Source organism: Varanus komodoensis, unplaced genomic scaffold, assembly GCF_004798865.1.
Source record: "Varanus komodoensis strain SLA01 unplaced genomic scaffold, ASM479886v1 scaffold8, whole genome shotgun sequence".
Taxonomy (NCBI): domain Eukaryota; kingdom Metazoa; phylum Chordata; class Lepidosauria; order Squamata; family Varanidae; genus Varanus; species Varanus komodoensis.
Genome location: NW_025336481.1, coordinates 10,710,638 through 10,728,945, shown reverse-complemented (window position 1 = coordinate 10,728,945; position 18,308 = coordinate 10,710,638). Strand labels below are relative to the sequence as shown.

Here is an 18,308-nt window from a genome sequence, read left to right as displayed (position 1 = left end):
GAGGGAGAGGTGGACTTCACTAACCAAGATGATGTGGATTTGCAGATGTGGTTGCATAAGTACAGAAACAAATGTTGAAGAAATTAGAATCATTTACATAGAGCATGAGACGTCTTGCCAGCAGTGGGAGGGCTGTGTCTGTGGATGGGCAACTTTAAGGATGATGAAGGATTTCCATTATGATCAGTCTTTATCATTCAATTGAACTTGGATAAGGAATGATGGAGACAGCATGGGTGCTTTGAGCTCAGGGACTGACTTTACGTTATACAGCCTATATAGGGGTTATGATAATATTCTTATCAGATTTCAGCAGTTGGCATTATGCCCTGACCAGGATCTGCCAAGGAGAGACAGAGCTGTTAATGAACCCTAGCTGATAAAGTGCATTCTTACAGCTTGGATATCGAAGAGCAGGACCAGTAGAAAAGAGATGGGTACACTGGCAATAGAAATGCCCATGAGGCTTGTATGGGCTTTACATGTTCAGGGACCAAATACCTACCACTGGGTATCAAAACAGGGGAAGCCATTCATCCCTGACTTGTTAGACTCCAAAGTCATCTGGATGACCAATACTGGACACAGGTGGCTCTGGTTTGACTGAGCAGGGTTCCTTGGAGCCAGCAGCTGGGGGCTGCATGATCCATGTAGGCAGGAGGAGACACAAGCCATGGACAAAAACCGATTCATGCAAGTGTTGCACAAAAAGCATTCACATAGCCCTTTTACTTGCAGTCACTAGAGCAGAATAAGCTACAGCTGCCTAGTCCTCTTGATGCACTTGGAGAAAAGCACGGCAACCCAACCAGCCATTGGAGTTTGGAAGATAACACAGTGGAGTAACTTCTGTGCTCTGCCACTGTGTTCTCTCTGTCTTGGATGTTCAGCATATTTGAGATGGACATGGGATTCCGTCGGTCTGCACGAACAGGGGTGTGAATCTTTAAAAGGCAGCTTTGGAGGAGTTCCTTGTAAAGGCCGTATCAGAACTCCCATTACTCAGCAGAATGGAATGGGAGGTGCCAGAAACTCCCCTTGTTAATTGGTGGTTGTCTTTAAATGACATTGATATTCACTATACAAGTCACAATTTGCAGATGAGACACTTCTCATTGCTGACATCGCACGGGTGATCACTTGTTCCAGAAAAGTGGAGTGAACGCTTAACACTGAACCTTGTGCAAAATGCGTGAGATTGTGCATGTTCAGATTGGCCAGTGTGGAAACCAAATCGGAGCTAAGGTAAGATGCTGCTTTTAATGATGCTTCTAAAAGTCACTGGGATGCCACTGAATTTGATGGAACTTTGATGGGATTTGATGGAAATTTGGAACAACATGGAGTCAGCACCACACTGAAGTTTGCTCCATGCTTAACATAATAGAATCAGACTTGGAGTATGTGAGAATATAAGATGAGAACTTCTGGGTGAAACCACCAGTCCATGGACATAATCCAGGATCTTGTTTGCAATGAATGCCAGCAATCTGCTCTAGGGAGTCTTAACTAGGACACAAGGGAAGTGGCCAGCTTCTGCTGTTGTTCCCCAGGCACCGGTACTCAGAAACATATCAATTCTAGAAATTAGGGCTTGGGAAATCCATAAGGACTAGCACCCATTGATAGATCCCCCTCCACCGCCATTAATTTGTCTAATTGCCTTTGAGACCTGCCTTGCAGCACAATGAATTGGAAGCAGTGTAAGAGTAGGAAGAAATGAACTCATAAAACAGCAGTGAGAATATTTGCTGAATAAATGCAAAGGCTAAGAAGGCTGAAGCATCACAGTGAATCAGCTATAGTAACATTCAGCCAAATTTGCCTTGGCCTTCCAAGTGGATTTCTTTTCCCTGAAACCTATAGCTGCTCATTAAGTTCACTGACCCCCATATGGGCAATGAGATAAGCAGATGCTCAAAACTGCCAGGATTACACTTATGAACTGGTTCACAAATGAGATTGGAAGGATCCCCGCTGAAGCTTGCTTTTGTGTTCCTGTGGATGCAGACCAGCATGTCCACACTTTGGAGAAGAAATCCGGGTGGCACCCACTGGCCGAACTGGCAATGCTTCCCGATGAGGCTTGTAGGGTGCTTCATTCATGAGATTTTTCAAGCAACCCCTCTTTAACTTCTAAACCTCCCACACTTTCCCACTGTTTCTTCCATCTCTTGAGGCAGATCATCTGTAAGAAAGAAATGCCCAAGCAGCTACACAGGTGCTCTTTGTCTGGAGGAACCCCATTCTCACCATCTCATCAGGGTTAGGATCAAGGGTAGGCATGATTGGGTACCTGCCAAGAGCCCACTGTCCCACAGAGGCCCACTGACAAAAAGCCCCTGGAGTTGCTTCTCCCCTGCCCCACTGCAACTGGCTCCTTCCCTTGCCTCTCGCCCCAGTCCTCGTAACAAGGAGGGGCAGCAGATGCCACACACTGCTTGTCCACAGGATCTTCTCCCGGACGCACCCACACACACAAGCGATAGCAAGGATAGGGAGGAGGATGATGAGCAAGGGCAACCAGTGAGGAGGGTGGTGAGAAGGCCAACTCACTGTGGGAGAGACCACCTGCGGGTGTTTGCTCCCGAACCTGCGTCTCATACAGAGGAGGGTGAATCAGTTCACATTAGAATCCACGATTTACAAAACATTCATACTTATGTACCACACTTCAAGAAAGATGCAGACATTCTGGACAAAGTTCAAAGGAGGGCAACAAGGATGATCAGGGGACTGGAAACAAAGCCCTATTGGGAGAGAATAAAAGAATTGGGCATATTTAGCCCGGAGAAGAGAAGGCTGAGGGGAGATAGGAAAGCACTCTACACGCACTTGAAAGGCTGCCACAGAGAGGAAGGCCAGGATCTCTTCTTGATCATCCTAGACTGCAGGACGCAGAATAACAGGGTGAAGCTACAGGAAGCCAGATTCTGTGTGGGCATCAGGAAAAGCGTCCTGACAGAGCCAGTGACCTAGGGAGACCCTGGAGGCATGCGAGATGCAGCCGGGGTGGTTTAACTTGGAGTCCTGCACTGAGCTGGGGACTGGATCAGGTGGCCTCTGCCCCTTCCAGCCATACGCTTCCATTATTCCAATTAACAGGAAGCCCACTGTGTTCACTGGCGCTTCCTCCTTCCCAGTAAGGACGTTTTAGGACTGCAGCTGCAGTGAAAGAAATTGGAGTGGGGAACGCCCCACATTGCTTTTGTGCCTAAGCTGTTTTGCCTGGTAATGGGACGCTTTTGGCAAGAAGAATTCAGCAAGATAAACAGCTCAGGGTGGGACCTGATGATTTCTTTTAATACAGTCTATCCAGAGAAACATTTTCCTAAACAGGGCTGGTAGGAAATGACAACACGTCTTTGCATGCTGAGACGACAGTCCTTGCTGTATCCAGAAGGTGCAAACCTATTCATGCTTAGACAGAGACAAGTCCTACAACTCCCAGCATTCCCCAGTAAGCAGTGCTGACTGGAGGATGCTGGGAATTGTAGGATTTTTTTCTGTCTAAATATGCATAGGATTGCAGAAGCAAGCAGCGGAGGATGCCTTGATCTAGTCAGTGGGTAGAGCCATAGCAACAGAGTCGAACCTCCACATCAGGGACAGTATATCTTAGAGTCCCAGATGCCAAGGACAAACAGGGATGCCCAACATTTCCTGCCCTGCTCTCAAAGAAATATGACTATGGCTTAGAGACTTCAGTCTGATGCCACAAGACCATATTTTGTTTGCATTTGGATTCAGTTCTCTTTTGTCAATCAAGACAAAATCTAGCAATTGCCTCGATCCACAGGCAGACGCATGGATCTCAATCAACAAGAAAGTCCCACAGTTTGACAAAATCGTGAATGAGAAGCAGCAACAAAGAAGTCGTTGAAATTTATGTTCACAATTGTGCTTGATTGTACGGTCCACATTTTTTCTAATTGCTCAATTTATATTTTAATTTTATGCACTCAGTTAAAGCTTATTTTTTGAGTTCTGTTTGTTCACCCACAGTACTGTATGTGGTTCAAACACCACAAATTTGACTTCTTCATCTTGAAATGTGATGTCACTTTTCTAGGGGGTATGAACATAAATCAAACATTTTTTAGAGGTGCGGGGCATGGAAAAGGTTGGAAACCACCGAATTAGAGGCTGCATGAAAAATGGGACTATTTTATGCTCGCATGGATTGTGAACTGAAGGCATTTAAAACATGGATGGCTTCAGAGGGAGGGTGCGCCTCATTTGTGTCCCAGATAAAAGGCAGCTGGGCTGAATGGCCACGTGGGAAGTCCAGATAAGCCCATGCCAGGAACCTTGTCCAGGCCACCGCTTGCTTGCTGCAGAAAGCCTTCCGGGCTGCTGCCATCCTCCTGATGCTAGGTGGAGGAGCTGATGCACATGTTTTGCATTCCCTGCAAGCCTCTGGATGTTAAGGAGATACCAATGTTGCTTTGTTTGTGGCATCTGCTGAAGCCATTTTTATTTTAACAAGCCTTCCTTGATTGCCCAGTCATAGTTTTTACCAGTACCATGTTTTTAAAATGATTACTAGCATCAAGCTATACCCTCCTATGAGAAGATCAAACCGGAGTCACGTTCAGCGGGTGAGAACTTGGAGTGTACACTTGGTGTAACTTTTGTGATCTTCACACAAGACTGTCCATGCGCAGCTTTCCTCCCCTCCCTACATCAGTGTATACCTGCCAATGAAAATACGTTTGGGGGCTCACAGTGGCAGAATCAGGAAGGCAAGCAGTGGCCCTTTTAAAAGGTGGGGGGCTTTTCCCATGGGGAGGTGGTCTTGCAGATTCAGTGCTGGGCCTCTAGTTGACCTTGTCAGCTTTATTTTGATTAATATTTCAAGCACAGATTTTATATGTGTATGCATGTACACACAAAATGCAGAGGAGGCACGGTGAGGTAGGAGGAAAGTGTTCTGAGAGACAAAGAATGGTTTCTTTCATATTAATACTTCCATTCCAAGCACATTTTCTCAGAGCTAAGGGCAACTGATTTTGACGGAAAAGGTTACAGGGGCAGCAGAGTTAGTGGCTTAAAAAGGAACTAATCAGCTGCTTTCTGACTCCTAAATGTTCTCCCCCAGCCCAGACCTGACAGAGACAGATGGATGTGCATTCGTGGGGAACTACTTCCTTAAAAAATAGTTTGATGGGGTCAGGACTAAATGAGCCTGCACTGCACCATAATATGCCCACCCAAAGCCTGACACTGACCAGAAGAGCCTTGGACTGTCAAGATGAGATCCTGACCTGCTCAGGAAACTATGTTGTTAGTGCTGATTCCTCAAATACACCCCATATGCATATGCTAGTGTATGTTTGCCCTGGAAGTTCCTTTGGGGTAGTCCTTTCTGGAATACCTACATGTTGTATGTTCTTTCTTGTATGTTTGGATAAACCCTAATGCATGAACAGGCGCATGGGCTCTGTGCAGTCTTGGGTTCCACCTCTGTCTCAAGAAGAGGCATTCCCTGCCCCCTGCAAAGAACAGAATTCACAAGTTGTTGTTCTCAAATTCTGCTTTTCTCTTTCAGTTCTGGGAAGTCATAAGCGATGAGCATGGAATTGATACCACAGGAAACTACTGTGGTGATTCACCTCTGCAGAAGGAAAGACTTAATGTGTACTTCAATGAAGCCTACTGTAAGTTGCTGGTAATTGGGCAGGGAAATTAGCTTACAGCTGCAGTAGCAGAAGATAAAAACCGAAAAACTCTCAACATCTTCAGTTTCCAAACTCGATACATATTTGTAATTATTTATGAAGATTGCTCAGCAGAAAGAAAAATTGCAAGAGATTATGGCACATTTGTTGTTTGGTCGACTGTCGTGCCCGACTCTTTGCAACCCATGGAGCACATCATGCCGGGCCCTCCTGTCCTCCACTGTTTCCTGGAGCTCACCCAGATTTATGTTCATTGCATCAGTGGCACTGGCTAACCGTCTTATCCTCTGCCGTCCCGTCTCCTTTCAGCTTCAATCTTTCCCAGCATCAGGGTCTTTTCCAGTGAGTCCTTCCCCCTCTTTATGAGGCCAAAGTATCTGAGCTTCAGCTTCAGTATCTGTCCTTCTAAAGAACAGTCAGGGTTGATTTCCTTTAGGATAGATCTCTTTGCAGTCCAAGGGACTTGCAGGAGTCTTCTCTAACACCACAACTCAAAAGCATCAATTTTTCGGCACTCAGCCTTCCTTATGGTCCAGCTCTCACAGCCATACATTGCAACTGGGAAAACCATATTTACCTGGGAGTAAATTCTATTGCACATAATGGGGTTTACTTCTGTATAAGACAGATCTATAGGATTGGACTACACTTGATAGAAATGTAATGTAATAACGACAATAATGCTGACCGTTCTCTAGGAGAGGGGAACATCAGGTGCATTTGGTGGTTCTTTTTGCTTTCTGTGGAACGAGAAATAAATACTTGTGCCCTGGTGGTGCTTCCTTGTGAAGCAAATTCCACTAAATCTCCTCTTTTGCTGGAAGCAGAGAATCAAGCCTGTTGGGAGATCGCTACAGGCGAGCAGGTGGCTCGACAAGAGATGGGATCCAGCTTGCATTCCATGAGGGCTGGGTGGCCAAGCTGTGCCACCTACATATTCAAGTAGGAAAAGTATGGCTAGGACATCACTTGAAGACATCACTAGAAGGCTGAGAGACTATGGCAGCTTTCCCTAGCCTCAGATGTATTAGACTGCAGTTCCCATCGCTCCCAGCTAGGCCATGCTGGCTGCCCACTGGGGCACCACCATGCATCCCTTTGCCTCTCAGCAAGCTCACAAAGAGTCTCCCCCCACCCCCCCAGGAATGGCTGAGGCACTGGAAGCCAACTCAGGGGATGTGTGGCAGTCCTGGACTGCACCTTGCCCAGGAACTGGTGCTGGCCCTAAGTAGAAAGCATCTCAGAACATGAGAACATAAGGACAAGCCATGCTGGCTCAGGCCAAAGTCCAGCACTCTGTCACACAGTGGCAAACCAGCTGCCCACAGGATCCCTCAAGCAGGATGGGTGCGAATCCTCCTCCTGCCCAAGCTCCTCAGCACCTGGAGCATGCAAGCCCGCCACCTTTGATAATGGGGGCAGCACATAGCCAGCATGGCTAGGAGCCACTGATAACCTCTGCCCCCATGAAATCAGTCCAGCGGACACTGAGCATCACCCCAAAAAGCATGAGGTCCTCAACTGTTAGCTTAGACTTTGGTGAATATCCAAGTCTGGCAGAACATTTGACTGTGGCTGCTTATTATTGATACTTATATACTGCTTAATACAACTCCTAAGCTGTTGCATGCCAAACCCCCGAAACTAAGTCATGCACATCCTCTTAAGTGGCAACCCCTCTCTTCTGGTCAATATCGCAATGACTCCATCAAGGTGGTTCTGGGTGGTTCTTCGGGGGACTTCTGCTACAGTGTTCAAAATGAAATGTGTAGAGTGAGAAAATGTATTGTTTCGGGGAAGCCTGCACTGGATATGCGTGTGCTAATCAGGATTGGATTGTTTTCCTTCTGCTACAGCACATAAATATGTTCCTCGTGCTGTCCTGGTAGACCTGGAACCAGGAACGATGGACAGCGTCCGTTCCAGCAAAATAGGTCCACTCTTTCGACCTGATAATTTTATTCATGGTATGTGTGATTCATTCTTAACACAAATAGATTTTAATAAAGGAATATGTCAGTAAACAGCATGGATGCTGTATACCAGGCAGCACCTCAAAAGCATCTTATATAGCTGTTGCAGAACACTAACTACCTGCTCTCTATTTTTAAAAGTTGTTTCTAGTCCTCATGCTTATAGAGAAAACATGATCTGAGAATGTTTTGTGAGAATAGGAATGTAGAAAAGTTCTTGAGGAGGACATGTATCACGCTTAGCTGCAAATTCTGTATTCACAAGTCTCTTTTCTATCCCATTCCTGCTTATATACCTTGTGAACTTGTGTTCTTTACACAACAACTCTAAACCTGACTTTTGTCAGAAAATCAGGGTTTCGGGGTTACATAGTTTGTAAATGGTTTCCATAAGTTCTCCAGCACTTGATAGAAAGACCAGTAGGTACAGACAAGCTCAGAACTGAGCTGCCTGAAGTTTTCTTAGAGGTTAAAGAGGAAGATTTGTGTTTGAGCATAGTTAGGTTCACATTTTAAGATACATTTGAATTGCTTGTTTAGAGATTCGGTAGATATGCCTCTTACCTCTAGTCTCCTTTCCTTATAAATGTGCTTTCAGGAAATTCAGGTGCTGGTAACAACTGGGCAAAAGGTCATTACACGGAAGGGGCCGAGTTGATTGAAAATGTCATGGACATCGTGAGGAACGAGTGCGAAGGCTGTGACTGCCTTCAGGGATTCCAGCTCACCCATTCCCTTGGTGGAGGAACGGGGTCTGGCATGGGTACCCTTCTGATCAACAAGATCAAGGAAGAATACCCCGACAGGATCATGAACACCTTCAGCGTGGTGCCATCACCCAAGGTATCGGATACCGTTGTTGAACCGTACAACGCGATCCTATCCATCCACCAGCTGATTGAGAACACAGATGAAACATTCTGCATCGATAACGAAGCCTTGTACGACATCTGCTTTAGAACGCTGAAGCTCCGCACGCCAACCTATGGAGACCTCAATCATTTGGTGTCCCTGACCATGAGTGGTGTCACCACCTCCCTACGCTTTCCAGGCCAGCTGAATGCTGATCTGAGGAAACTGGCCGTTAACATGGTGCCATTCCCCCGACTCCACTTCTTCATGCCAGGCTTCGCTCCTCTAACTTCTCGGAGCAGTCAGCAGTATAGAGCGCTTTCTGTTCCAGAGCTCACCCAACAGATGTTTGATGCACGGAACATGATGACAGCCTGCGATCCACATTATGGGCGATATTTGACCGTAGCTTGCATCTTCAGAGGCCAGATGTCTACCAGGGAGGTGGATGAAGAACTGTTGACTGTGCAAAACAAAAACAGTAGCCGCTTTGTGGAATGGATACCCAACAACGTCAAAGTGGCCGTGTGTGATATACCACCTCGTGGGTTGAAGATGTCTGCCACCTTCATTGGGAACAATACAGCCATTCAGCAAATCTTCAGGAGGATCTCCGAGCAGTTTTCAGCCATGTTCAGGCGGAAAGCATTTCTCCATTGGTATACCGGCGAAGGGATGGATGACATGGAATTTTCTGAAGCAGAAGGTAACACTAATGACTTGGTATCTGAATACCAGCAATATCAAGATGCCACAGCAGCTGTAGAAGAGTATGTGGAAGCAGAAGAGGAAGAAGCTCCAGAAGAACAGGAAGCCCTTTAAAAGTAAAAATGATGGAGCTTTGATCCCAAAAGCATCCCAGTCATCACCAATAAGATGGCTGGACTCACATCTATTTCTGAAGGGACCTCTAATATTATATTAAATGGAGAAGCAATTATTATGCATGTTAATACAAAGAATATGCAACCACACTGTTGACTCCAAGGATGTATATACCTGAATGAGTCTCTCTGCTCACAGCTTTGTTTAACTGACCAAAAAAGTCAGTGCTTCTTCTGAATTAGTGCCTTTATCTGCTAATAAAGGTATTTCAAGCAGGAAGATGTTACAAGCACAGCAGCCTGTTGGATTGAAAGCACACATCCAAGTGATGCACTGGTGTGATGGCTGAAAGAAGCAAAAGATCCAGGATGGAGCTGCCTATCTCCACCTCCATCATGAGACATATCCAGCCAGTACAATAGACCCTGAATGAACATAGCAAAGAGAATGAAAATGTTTAGCATGAATAGCTCCTTGTTCCACCAAGGAAACTATGTTCCATACTTAGTGACTTATTCCATGCTTACTGGCTTTCTGACCAGAACACTCTCAAAGCTACATCAGCCATAGAAGTTTAATTGCCAAGTAAGTTTTTCCAATATGCACCCAGGCCGTGTGTCTGATTGATCTACACTCTTCCTGGACATTTCTCCGCACCCATTAGCTTTAGCATATGAATAAGGAACCTTCCTGAACTCAACTGCAGAGTAATTCCAAAGTGGTATTTGATTCCCAAAAATAAAAAGAGCAGCTTATTAACTAGCTGCATAGCTGACAGTTGCTTTAGGGGATTTAAAAATCTGTTCATTGGCCGCATGTGTGTTATTTCCTTCAGAGCAGCTTTCTTCTATGATGCACTGTAAGAACTATATTGTTGGCTGAAACCAGAAGATCCAGCTAGTTCAGCTTTTGCCCAGGTAACTAGATGCCTCTAGGAAGCTGCCTGAATGGCAGAGAATCTACAGTCCAGCCCATCATCTCATACTCAAGACTGCCCCACAACACAGAGGTTCTATTTAATGGTGTGACAGGTAAAATCCACTGAAAGTCCTACCTACCTGTGCCCCAGTTCTAGTGCTGATGTTGCCCTAATGCGAGCCTGACAACAATGCTTGTGTCGGAGAGGCAGTGTGGTATGGTGGCTATAAGCACTGGACCAGGACTTAGGAGAGCTGGGTTCTAGTCTCCACTCAGCCATTAAGCCCACTGGCAGACTTTGGGCCAGCCACTGGCTCACGGCCTAACCTACCTCACAGGGTCATTGTGTGGACAGAATGGAGAGAACCTTGTTAACCATCTTGGGTTCCTTGCTAGAGGAGAGGTGAGGTGCAAATATAATATAATAAGAAATGTTCAGGCCTTGAATATTTTTCTGGTCAACTAGGCCCGGTGGGAGAGTGAGCCACATACATGTGCCAAGAAGGCGATTAGTACACTTTCTTGAGAAGACCCAGGATGTAGTAAATCACACCTGTGAAATACCATGATGTAGTTTGCATTTTGTTACATCTCACATTTTGTTCTGATACAAGATGAAGTCCGCACCTATTACAAATCAACATCAAAGCAAGCAGGTGCTCATTGATTGTTACATTGGATTGGTGCAGTTTACATACAGAGTAACAGGACAGGTTTCTTTCCCCTCCATATAACTAAGGAATGCTTTATAAGCAAGGGGCTTGTCTTTGTGAGGAGAAGCACTTGCTGCTCCCAGAGGACACCCCATTGGGTTCAGCATCCTCTCCTGCAGTCACTGAGGTGCAGACTATTAAACCTGTTTACTTGGGTGAACCTCATGCAGAGTGAAGTTCCTTTTCTTCAGCATTTGTGCAATGTAAGCAGCAGCTTTTAGGGCAACTGAAAAAAGCAGCAATGCATTACTGAATATTCCACTAGAGCAACATTAGAGCAAGTGCTGGAGCACAGGTGGGTACCAAGCCAGTTGCCCCTGCTTTATCTCTTTTAAACTGGCCACAGTCCCCCTTTGAGCCAGTCAAACATATTGGTAGGTATTATTTTGTCTACCCTACTACCACCAAACACTTTCATTTGGTGAACCTTAATATTAACGTAGGATTAAGATGGCTCCCTTGAACTGTTGGAAGTTAGGGGACATGGTGTAGATTTAGACATGCTTAAAATACATATGCCTCCTGAAATCCATGCGACTTAAGATAACCATGATTAAAATACCACCAGTTTCAATGGGTATATTCAGGGCATGAGTAAAACTGGATCTAACATAAAGCTAGGAGTGAATTCCCAAGTGTGCTCAATGGGGTCATTACTGTCCTTTACAGGTTGCAGCCCTCAAAGCTGGTATGTCAAGTGTAAGCCAAACAGCTCAAGGCTCTAGTTGGGCTTGTTGCTTAATTTGAGAATTACAGCTTGCCTGCATGTATTTTATTAGCAAATATTTGTAGAACATCTGTTAGCTAGGTTTTTCATTTCTTATTATTAAATATAGCTTTATGTTTAAATAAAACCAGTTGAGAATGCCATTGGATCTTGAATATTAAGCATGCTTATTCATATATAGAGCCCATCAGATGCATTAAATAGCATTTTAAGGTAATCCTGTGCTACTACTGGAAACACTACAATTTGCTTCAGCATAAAGAGAACCTTCTCAGTTAATAGGCAGTATAGAAATCAAATAAAGATGCCTAGGAACCTGCTGCCAAGAGTAGCTTTGCCTGTGTAAGGACGTGGTTCAAACTGTGAAATCAAAAGGCTAAGTTGTGCTAAGGGTAGCTGTAGATAACCATTCTTTAGGCAAATAAGCATGTGTCAGTCAGCTCAACTTTAGAGAGTACTGACATTTAGTGAGACAATCGTACAGTCAACCTGTTCATTCTTGAATGTGCCAAAGGACTGTGTTGCTTATACTAACAGACTTAAGAGAACTGGAATTGTTTCTAGTAATGAATCTACATTTCTACAATAAAGCAGTTGTATTAAGTTTTGTCATAACCCACACTGTTCACTTCCAGCAGACAATTCAAGGAGCACTGGCTATTACATAACTTTTAACATCCACATTCTGAGGAACCTTTAATGCAGCATAGTCTCTGCTTCTTTAATTCAAAGTTTAGTAACTGTAAGAAAATTGCTCTTAGTTTTCTGCATACATTTCTCCTGGTTGCTTATATGAAATATTTATTATGCTTCCTTTTATTATAAAAGTGATTTTTGCTAGCAGGAAAAGAAAGAACCACTGGCATTACTTCACCATGTAACAGCAAACAAGTAGTTATCTGCCATTTACCTTAGTCACTATTTAATTATGTATATGTACTACATACAATAAAAATGAGATGAAACTTGGTGAATGTTATCCATTCCTAAACCTAAAGTGGGAAATTAATTTTTTAGTGTTCATGCATCCTTAACCTTGAAAAGCAATAATCTTTTTTTTAAAAAAACAAATGTTTACTGTACAGGTCTTAAACAGGCTGTCAAAGAACAACTTGCCCAGCCAACAACACCAGCGTAACATAGTACTTCATCTAACCTGGTTGAACTATTAGCTGATACTACTGCAACAAGAAGTGGAAATGAATGCATTTGGAAGCCTCGGGTTTTTGGATTTTTAATCGGATTATATATTTCCTGAACATGTTTGGCTTTGGGTAGTGATTTCCACTCACCACCACCTGCTTACAGGGACTATAGCATAACAGCAGCTTAGATTTGCACCCACACTTGCCAAGGAGAAGCTACCCGGAATGAACACACGTTTTAGATACTTAGAAACCCAAGGTAACATGGTTCCCCCTTTCCTGCAAGCTTGTCCTGGAGGGATTCTGGATAATTGGAAACCCTCCAGAGCAGATCTGGGGTAAATAAGGAAGGCTGAAAGGGGAAGAGAGAGCAGAGACAGACCACTACATGAGCAGGATTCCACTCACGCGGCACTGGATTCAACCCTTTATATATACAGTGCCTTTGTTTCCAAGGCATTAGCACTCATTCCGTGCAGAATCAAAGCATTTTAAATATTTAACACTAGCTCAGTGAATAAAGATGCAGTCTTTTACCCACTTAGCCTGGAATAAGCCCCACGGATCACAGTTGGAATGACTTCCAAATTAACATGTAAAGGATTGCACTGTGATAAACAATTCTGAATTTACATTTTCTTTCTTACCCTGGGTATTAGCTGTAAAGTCATATTTATTTATTTATTTAAAGTTTTTATATGCCATCCCCTTGCTACATAGCCTCAGGACAGCTCACAGAATACTTACAATTAAAACCTGGAAACACACTGGCTGCACATTTAAAATCTATAAATATTAAACATTATTAAAATACTGTTTGAATAAAAAGGTCTTGGCCTGGCGCCGAAAAACAAATGATGACAAATATTGGGGCATCATTTTAATTATATTTTCAAGTATGGGTTGTTCTAGCCAGTGACTGAAAAAAATCCTCTATCACAATCAGATTATTAGGTTATTTGAAAATAAAAGGATTTATTATGCACTTACAAACCTGTGAACAGATCCAGCACAGGATGGAATAGCTTTCATCTGAAAAAGAGAATTCTTCAAGCAATGCTTGCAGCTGATCTAGCTGAACACATTCTGAGTGCCCAGACTGAACACAGCTATGCCCATGGGTGCTCGTAGGGACAGCGCCTGTCTTGTTGTACTGCTATAGCCCCAAAACAGAGGAGTCTGTTATTCTCCTGAAGCCAGAGGAGAAAGTAGCTGTTTAGGAACAGAATTCAAATCAAATCAAATCCTTTATTACAGTCACAGACCAGCATAGAACCAAAGGACAGCCATGCTGGATTGCACCAAAAGTGCATCTAGCCTGGCACTCCATTCATATAGCAGCAAGCCAGCTGCCTACAGGATTCCTCCAACAGGATACATACAAGAATCCCTCCTGTTTGAGCTCCTCAGGCCTACCACCTCTATTAACAGAGGCAGCACTTACCAACAAGGCTAGCAGATCTTGATAGCATTCTCTTCCATGAATTTGTCCAATCCCCTTTTAAAACCACCCAAATTGGTGGTCAACACTACTTAACTAGAGCAGGGAATTCCAAGGTTTAACTATGCATTGTATGAGGAAGTTCTTCCCTTTGTCTGTCCTGTATCTCCCACCAATCAGCTTCATAGGAGGACCCTGGGCTCTAGTATTATGGGAGAAAAATGCCTCCCTTGCCACTTTCTCTACACCATACTTAATTCCATAGACCTCTGACATGTCTCTAAGCTAAACAACCCCAGTTGTTGTATAACTGTAATCCTCCAACTATTCCTCCACCCCCAGCTTTAAACAATCCACTGCAAAGCTGATTAAGGATGTCTGACATTTGGCCACTATGGATGGTCCTCTAAGCTTCAAACATTGACACATTTAAATAAAAACAAAAAAGGAGCAATCCTTTGCAAGCTCAAGCAGAAAAAATCCTAAAACTCCCAGCATTCCCAGGCAGGCAGCATACAGACCAGAGTGCTACAGCACCTTCTTCTGTTTTTAAAAATGAACGAAGTACAAGCATGAACTAAGTACAAGCAGCACAACTCTAGAATCCTCTTAGCTTGCCAGGCTTTAGATATCTAGGTTTCAGTGTCTTGGCATTTTGGTGATGACACATCCTCTTTTATTTTACAAGTAGACAGATAAAGCACAACTTAGTAAAACCCAGTTTTGCTGTATCATCACCCACAATGCTGCACTGCTTTTGCTCAGTAAAAGAATATTCATAAAGCGCATTTTCACAAAGTTCCATTTATTGGCATCTGATTTACAGAGAGAAATTTAATTGAGGATGCAGTTATGTTGTACACAAACATGCCCATAAGCTCTCATTTTGCCCTTTATAGATCAGGCCCTGTAAGACAAATAAAACATGAAATAAATATTATTAAACAGACTATGGATCAAAATAGACATCCTAAGAACTATTTTAGTATATTATTCTCTTCACTTATGAGGTTGGCATCCACTAAGTTATTCCAATGAGTCAGGAAACTGCTGCACAAAGCCAGAGAAACTAAAAATTCTAAAGCAGTTTCTACCCATGTTTCACAGTTATTCAAGAAACCATATAGCAAGGATCCTTTTGCTTTTTAGACCAGTGAACCCATCCGGGAATTCGGGAAACCACTATGAGCACCAGAACAAAATGCCTAATTAGTGATTCACTATTTTGGCATCTACATTTTGCATCTATGGATCTTGCACATCTTAGACTGCAGCAATTCGGCAAAATTTTTGTTTCATGTCTATTAGAACCACAACAACTCTTTAATAATGGATTGCAGTATCTGGCTAATTGCTAACAGTGCAATACAGCTAAGAGTACTTTTAAACATGTTTTGGCAATGTCTAAAATCGCTTCTTTATGTGAAGAGTTTATCACAGAGTTAGATTTTAGACTGGAACATATTTAAAAGTCAACATTTAAATTATTTACCTGCTTCATGGAAAATAACAAGTGGAAGGGAAAAAGATTTGCTGGGTCCTTTTGTATGCTAAAAGACAGCTATTTTGACACTGGAAGAATAAGCATTCACTTCCTATAATGCACTGGTCTACAGACCTTACAACACCTTTGGTATATGGACAAAGACATACAGACACTGACTTCAAATGACTCGTTATTTGCTTTTATTGAAGCTTATATACATTTGCTGGGAAGCTGTGTGCATGTCATATAAATCTGTGCATGTATATTAAGCATCTAAGGATTTTTAAAAAACTGGCATCATCAGCACCACAATGGGGTTCTGCTGGAGGTGCTCACAGGTGCTACATTTGGGACCACTGCTCCAGTGTTGTTTCAGCTATGCTGAATTACTTGATACTACAAAAGCAAGCTTCCAGTTAAAGAACCAGAAAAGGGATTTCAATAAGACGCTGTTCTCAAAGCAAACTCAAGCTCCAACAACAGAAGATTCTCCAATGCACAGGCTGCCGGGGGCAGCACTGGGAAGGGCCTCTGCTGAGATCCAGAGAGCACTCTGGGCTATATGGACCAATGGTTTGGCAAGTATAAGGTTGCTTGATATAATCCATTCTCACATTTAGCCGAGTGCAGAGGATTTACAATGGCCACAACACCGAGGAGTATGAGGAGGGAAGCATACACATGCTTTCCTCACTGTATTAGCTATGGTAGTTCCCATTACAGAAGTAGTAAGCCACTTCTATAGACTCATCCTTAGTTTTACATGTTTAGACCGGAAATGTCCTACAACACTCAGCGCTGTCCAGCCAGCTAGAGTAGAAGCAAAAGCACAGCTAAACATTCCACTGTTATCCATGGAACTGTAGCACCTTAGCATCTCATAGTATCATATCCACAACTCTTGTTTGGATATGTACAAAATCTCATTAGCCTATTAAAAAGATCTTAACAATTTTAGTTGTTGTACCATCCAGTTCTTAGAGGACTATGTACATTAGAAAAATAGAAACAGCAAGTCAGAAGGGGTCTCCCAGGCTGACCCCCAGCTCCAGCTGGCTCCACTAGTGACCTGCCTACCATGTGCATGTCCAGCCTATCCTTGAACACCCTCACCAATGGGGCTTCAACCACCTCCCATAGAAGCCCATTCCATATACTGTCTCATCCAATCCCAAGTTTCTCTTTTTGAAGGTTGTGTGAATAATCTGAAGCATTTAACAGTTCTAGAAAAGAAAACTGTGAGTTATTGCAAAAATGGGTTCTCAAGAACTTCCTCACTTACTTACATGTCATTCCTTTTTAGGTTTCACTATTTTTACATTGGTCACAGCTGCTTTTTCGGCCTCTGTTTTATACTGTGGTTTTAGTGCTGCTCTTACTGCCTTAGCACAGATCTGGGAATACCGGATGTAGCTGGGGGGAAATAGAAATCAGAGGAATAATTAATAACCTCCTACAATTCTCAGCATGATTCAACCAGCTATGCAGGCTTAGATTTTAAAAACCCAATTTTTTCCAGCTGTTGGGATAGTCTGGCTTCAGTCATCTTTGTTGTAGTTATCCCTAAGTTATATTACAACGCACTCTACATTGAATATGAGTCAAATCCCGAGGCTTGTACAAAATGTGGCCACCAGATTAATAAATGGAACAAAAAGCTCAAACATGTAACACCAGTTCTAACCAGTCTGCATCGGTTGCCTGTATGCTTCCAAGCCCAGTTCAAGGTACTGGTTCTAATCGTGGAACTGCAGTAGCTTATGAAGCACTTTCTCACCTTGAATCTACCTGAATACAATGATCAACATCTCGAGTGTCACCTCAGAAGGCAGCAACAAAGGGGAACACTTTCTCAATGGTGGCCCCCAATTGCAGAATTATCACCCCACTCAGGCCCATGTTAAACTAACTGTTATCTTTGGAATACCACATCAAGACCACCTTGTCCTCTGAGGCATTCAGTGCATCAAACGGCATGGGAGGGGGCTTTTATGCTGGCCTGACTGCACTGAAAATGGCTTAGAGCGGCTCAGAGTGTCTTAATTTGCATGCACCGAAATTTCGACTGTATTTGTATTGCAAGCTTTTAAGCATTATTGTGAACCACCCAGTCTAGGACTGAAATGAAATAAACGAAAACGATTAACCATAACAGCTAGACTCCCTCCTTCTAAACACGCATAGGATTGCATCCTGAGTGGGGCCTGGAATCCGAAATCGCCCCACTGTTTCTGGGCTGGAGCTCCCCCTCCGGAGGAGGCGCACGGGAGGAGGCGACTGGAGGGCAAGCGCCCCGCCAGGCTTCTCAAGAGCCCTCGGCCTTCGGGGAGGAGCGAACTCCGACACGGGAGCAACGCCGAGTCGCGAGCCCCCGGCGGCCTCAGCCACCCGTACCTGAGCCCGGCCTGCCTCCAGTACGACACCATAGCTGCAAAGCAGGCCGAAGACAACCCTCTCGCCTAGGGCCAAGGTCGGGCAGTCCCGCGGCTCAAGCCGCTCCGAACCCGGAAGCACAAAAGACCGGAAGCGGAAGCCAAGCAGAGCCGA

General features: G+C 43.9%; 2 protein-coding genes across 2 annotated transcripts; one reads left to right on the top strand and one right to left on the bottom strand.

Annotated features, from left to right (window-relative positions):
• Positions 1 to 1,073: 1,073 nt before the first annotated feature.
• TUBB1 (tubulin beta 1 class VI) lies at positions 1,074 to 12,658 on the top strand. The gene is made up of 4 exons (XM_044455657.1): positions 1,074 to 1,245; positions 5,552 to 5,660; positions 7,538 to 7,648; positions 8,253 to 12,658. Exons 1-4 carry the CDS (start codon positions 1,189 to 1,191, stop codon positions 9,326 to 9,328), a joined length of 1,353 nt encoding a protein of 450 aa, XP_044311592.1. The 5' UTR covers positions 1,074 to 1,188; the 3' UTR covers positions 9,329 to 12,658.
• Positions 12,659 to 15,063: 2,405 nt separating this feature from the next.
• Positions 15,064 to 18,308, bottom strand: ATP5F1E (ATP synthase F1 subunit epsilon). The gene is made up of 3 exons (XM_044455664.1): positions 18,156 to 18,308; positions 17,048 to 17,174; positions 15,064 to 15,182 (listed from the first exon to the last, which is right to left on the bottom strand). The coding sequence occupies exons 1-2, from the start codon at positions 18,185 to 18,187 to the stop codon at positions 17,051 to 17,053; spliced, it is 156 nt and encodes a 51-aa protein (XP_044311599.1). The 5' UTR covers positions 18,188 to 18,308; the 3' UTR covers positions 15,064 to 15,182; positions 17,048 to 17,050.

Coding starts and splice junctions, on each gene's coding strand:
- TUBB1 (XM_044455657.1), top strand. CDS start 1,189: ATGCGTGAGATTGTGCATGTTCAGATTGGCCAGTGTGGAAACCAAATC. Junction 1,246..5,551: donor GAAACCAAATCGGAGCTAAG/GTAAGATGCTGC, acceptor TTTCTCTTTCAG/TTCTGGGAAGTCATAAGCGA. Junction 7,649..8,252: donor ACCTGATAATTTTATTCATG/GTATGTGTGATT, acceptor ATGTGCTTTCAG/GAAATTCAGGTGCTGGTAAC.
- ATP5F1E (XM_044455664.1), bottom strand. CDS start 18,187: ATGGTGTCGTACTGGAGGCAGGCCGGGCTCAG. Junction 17,175..18,155: donor TGGAGGCAGGCCGGGCTCAG/GTACGGGTGGCT, acceptor ATTTCCCCCCAG/CTACATCCGGTATTCCCAGA.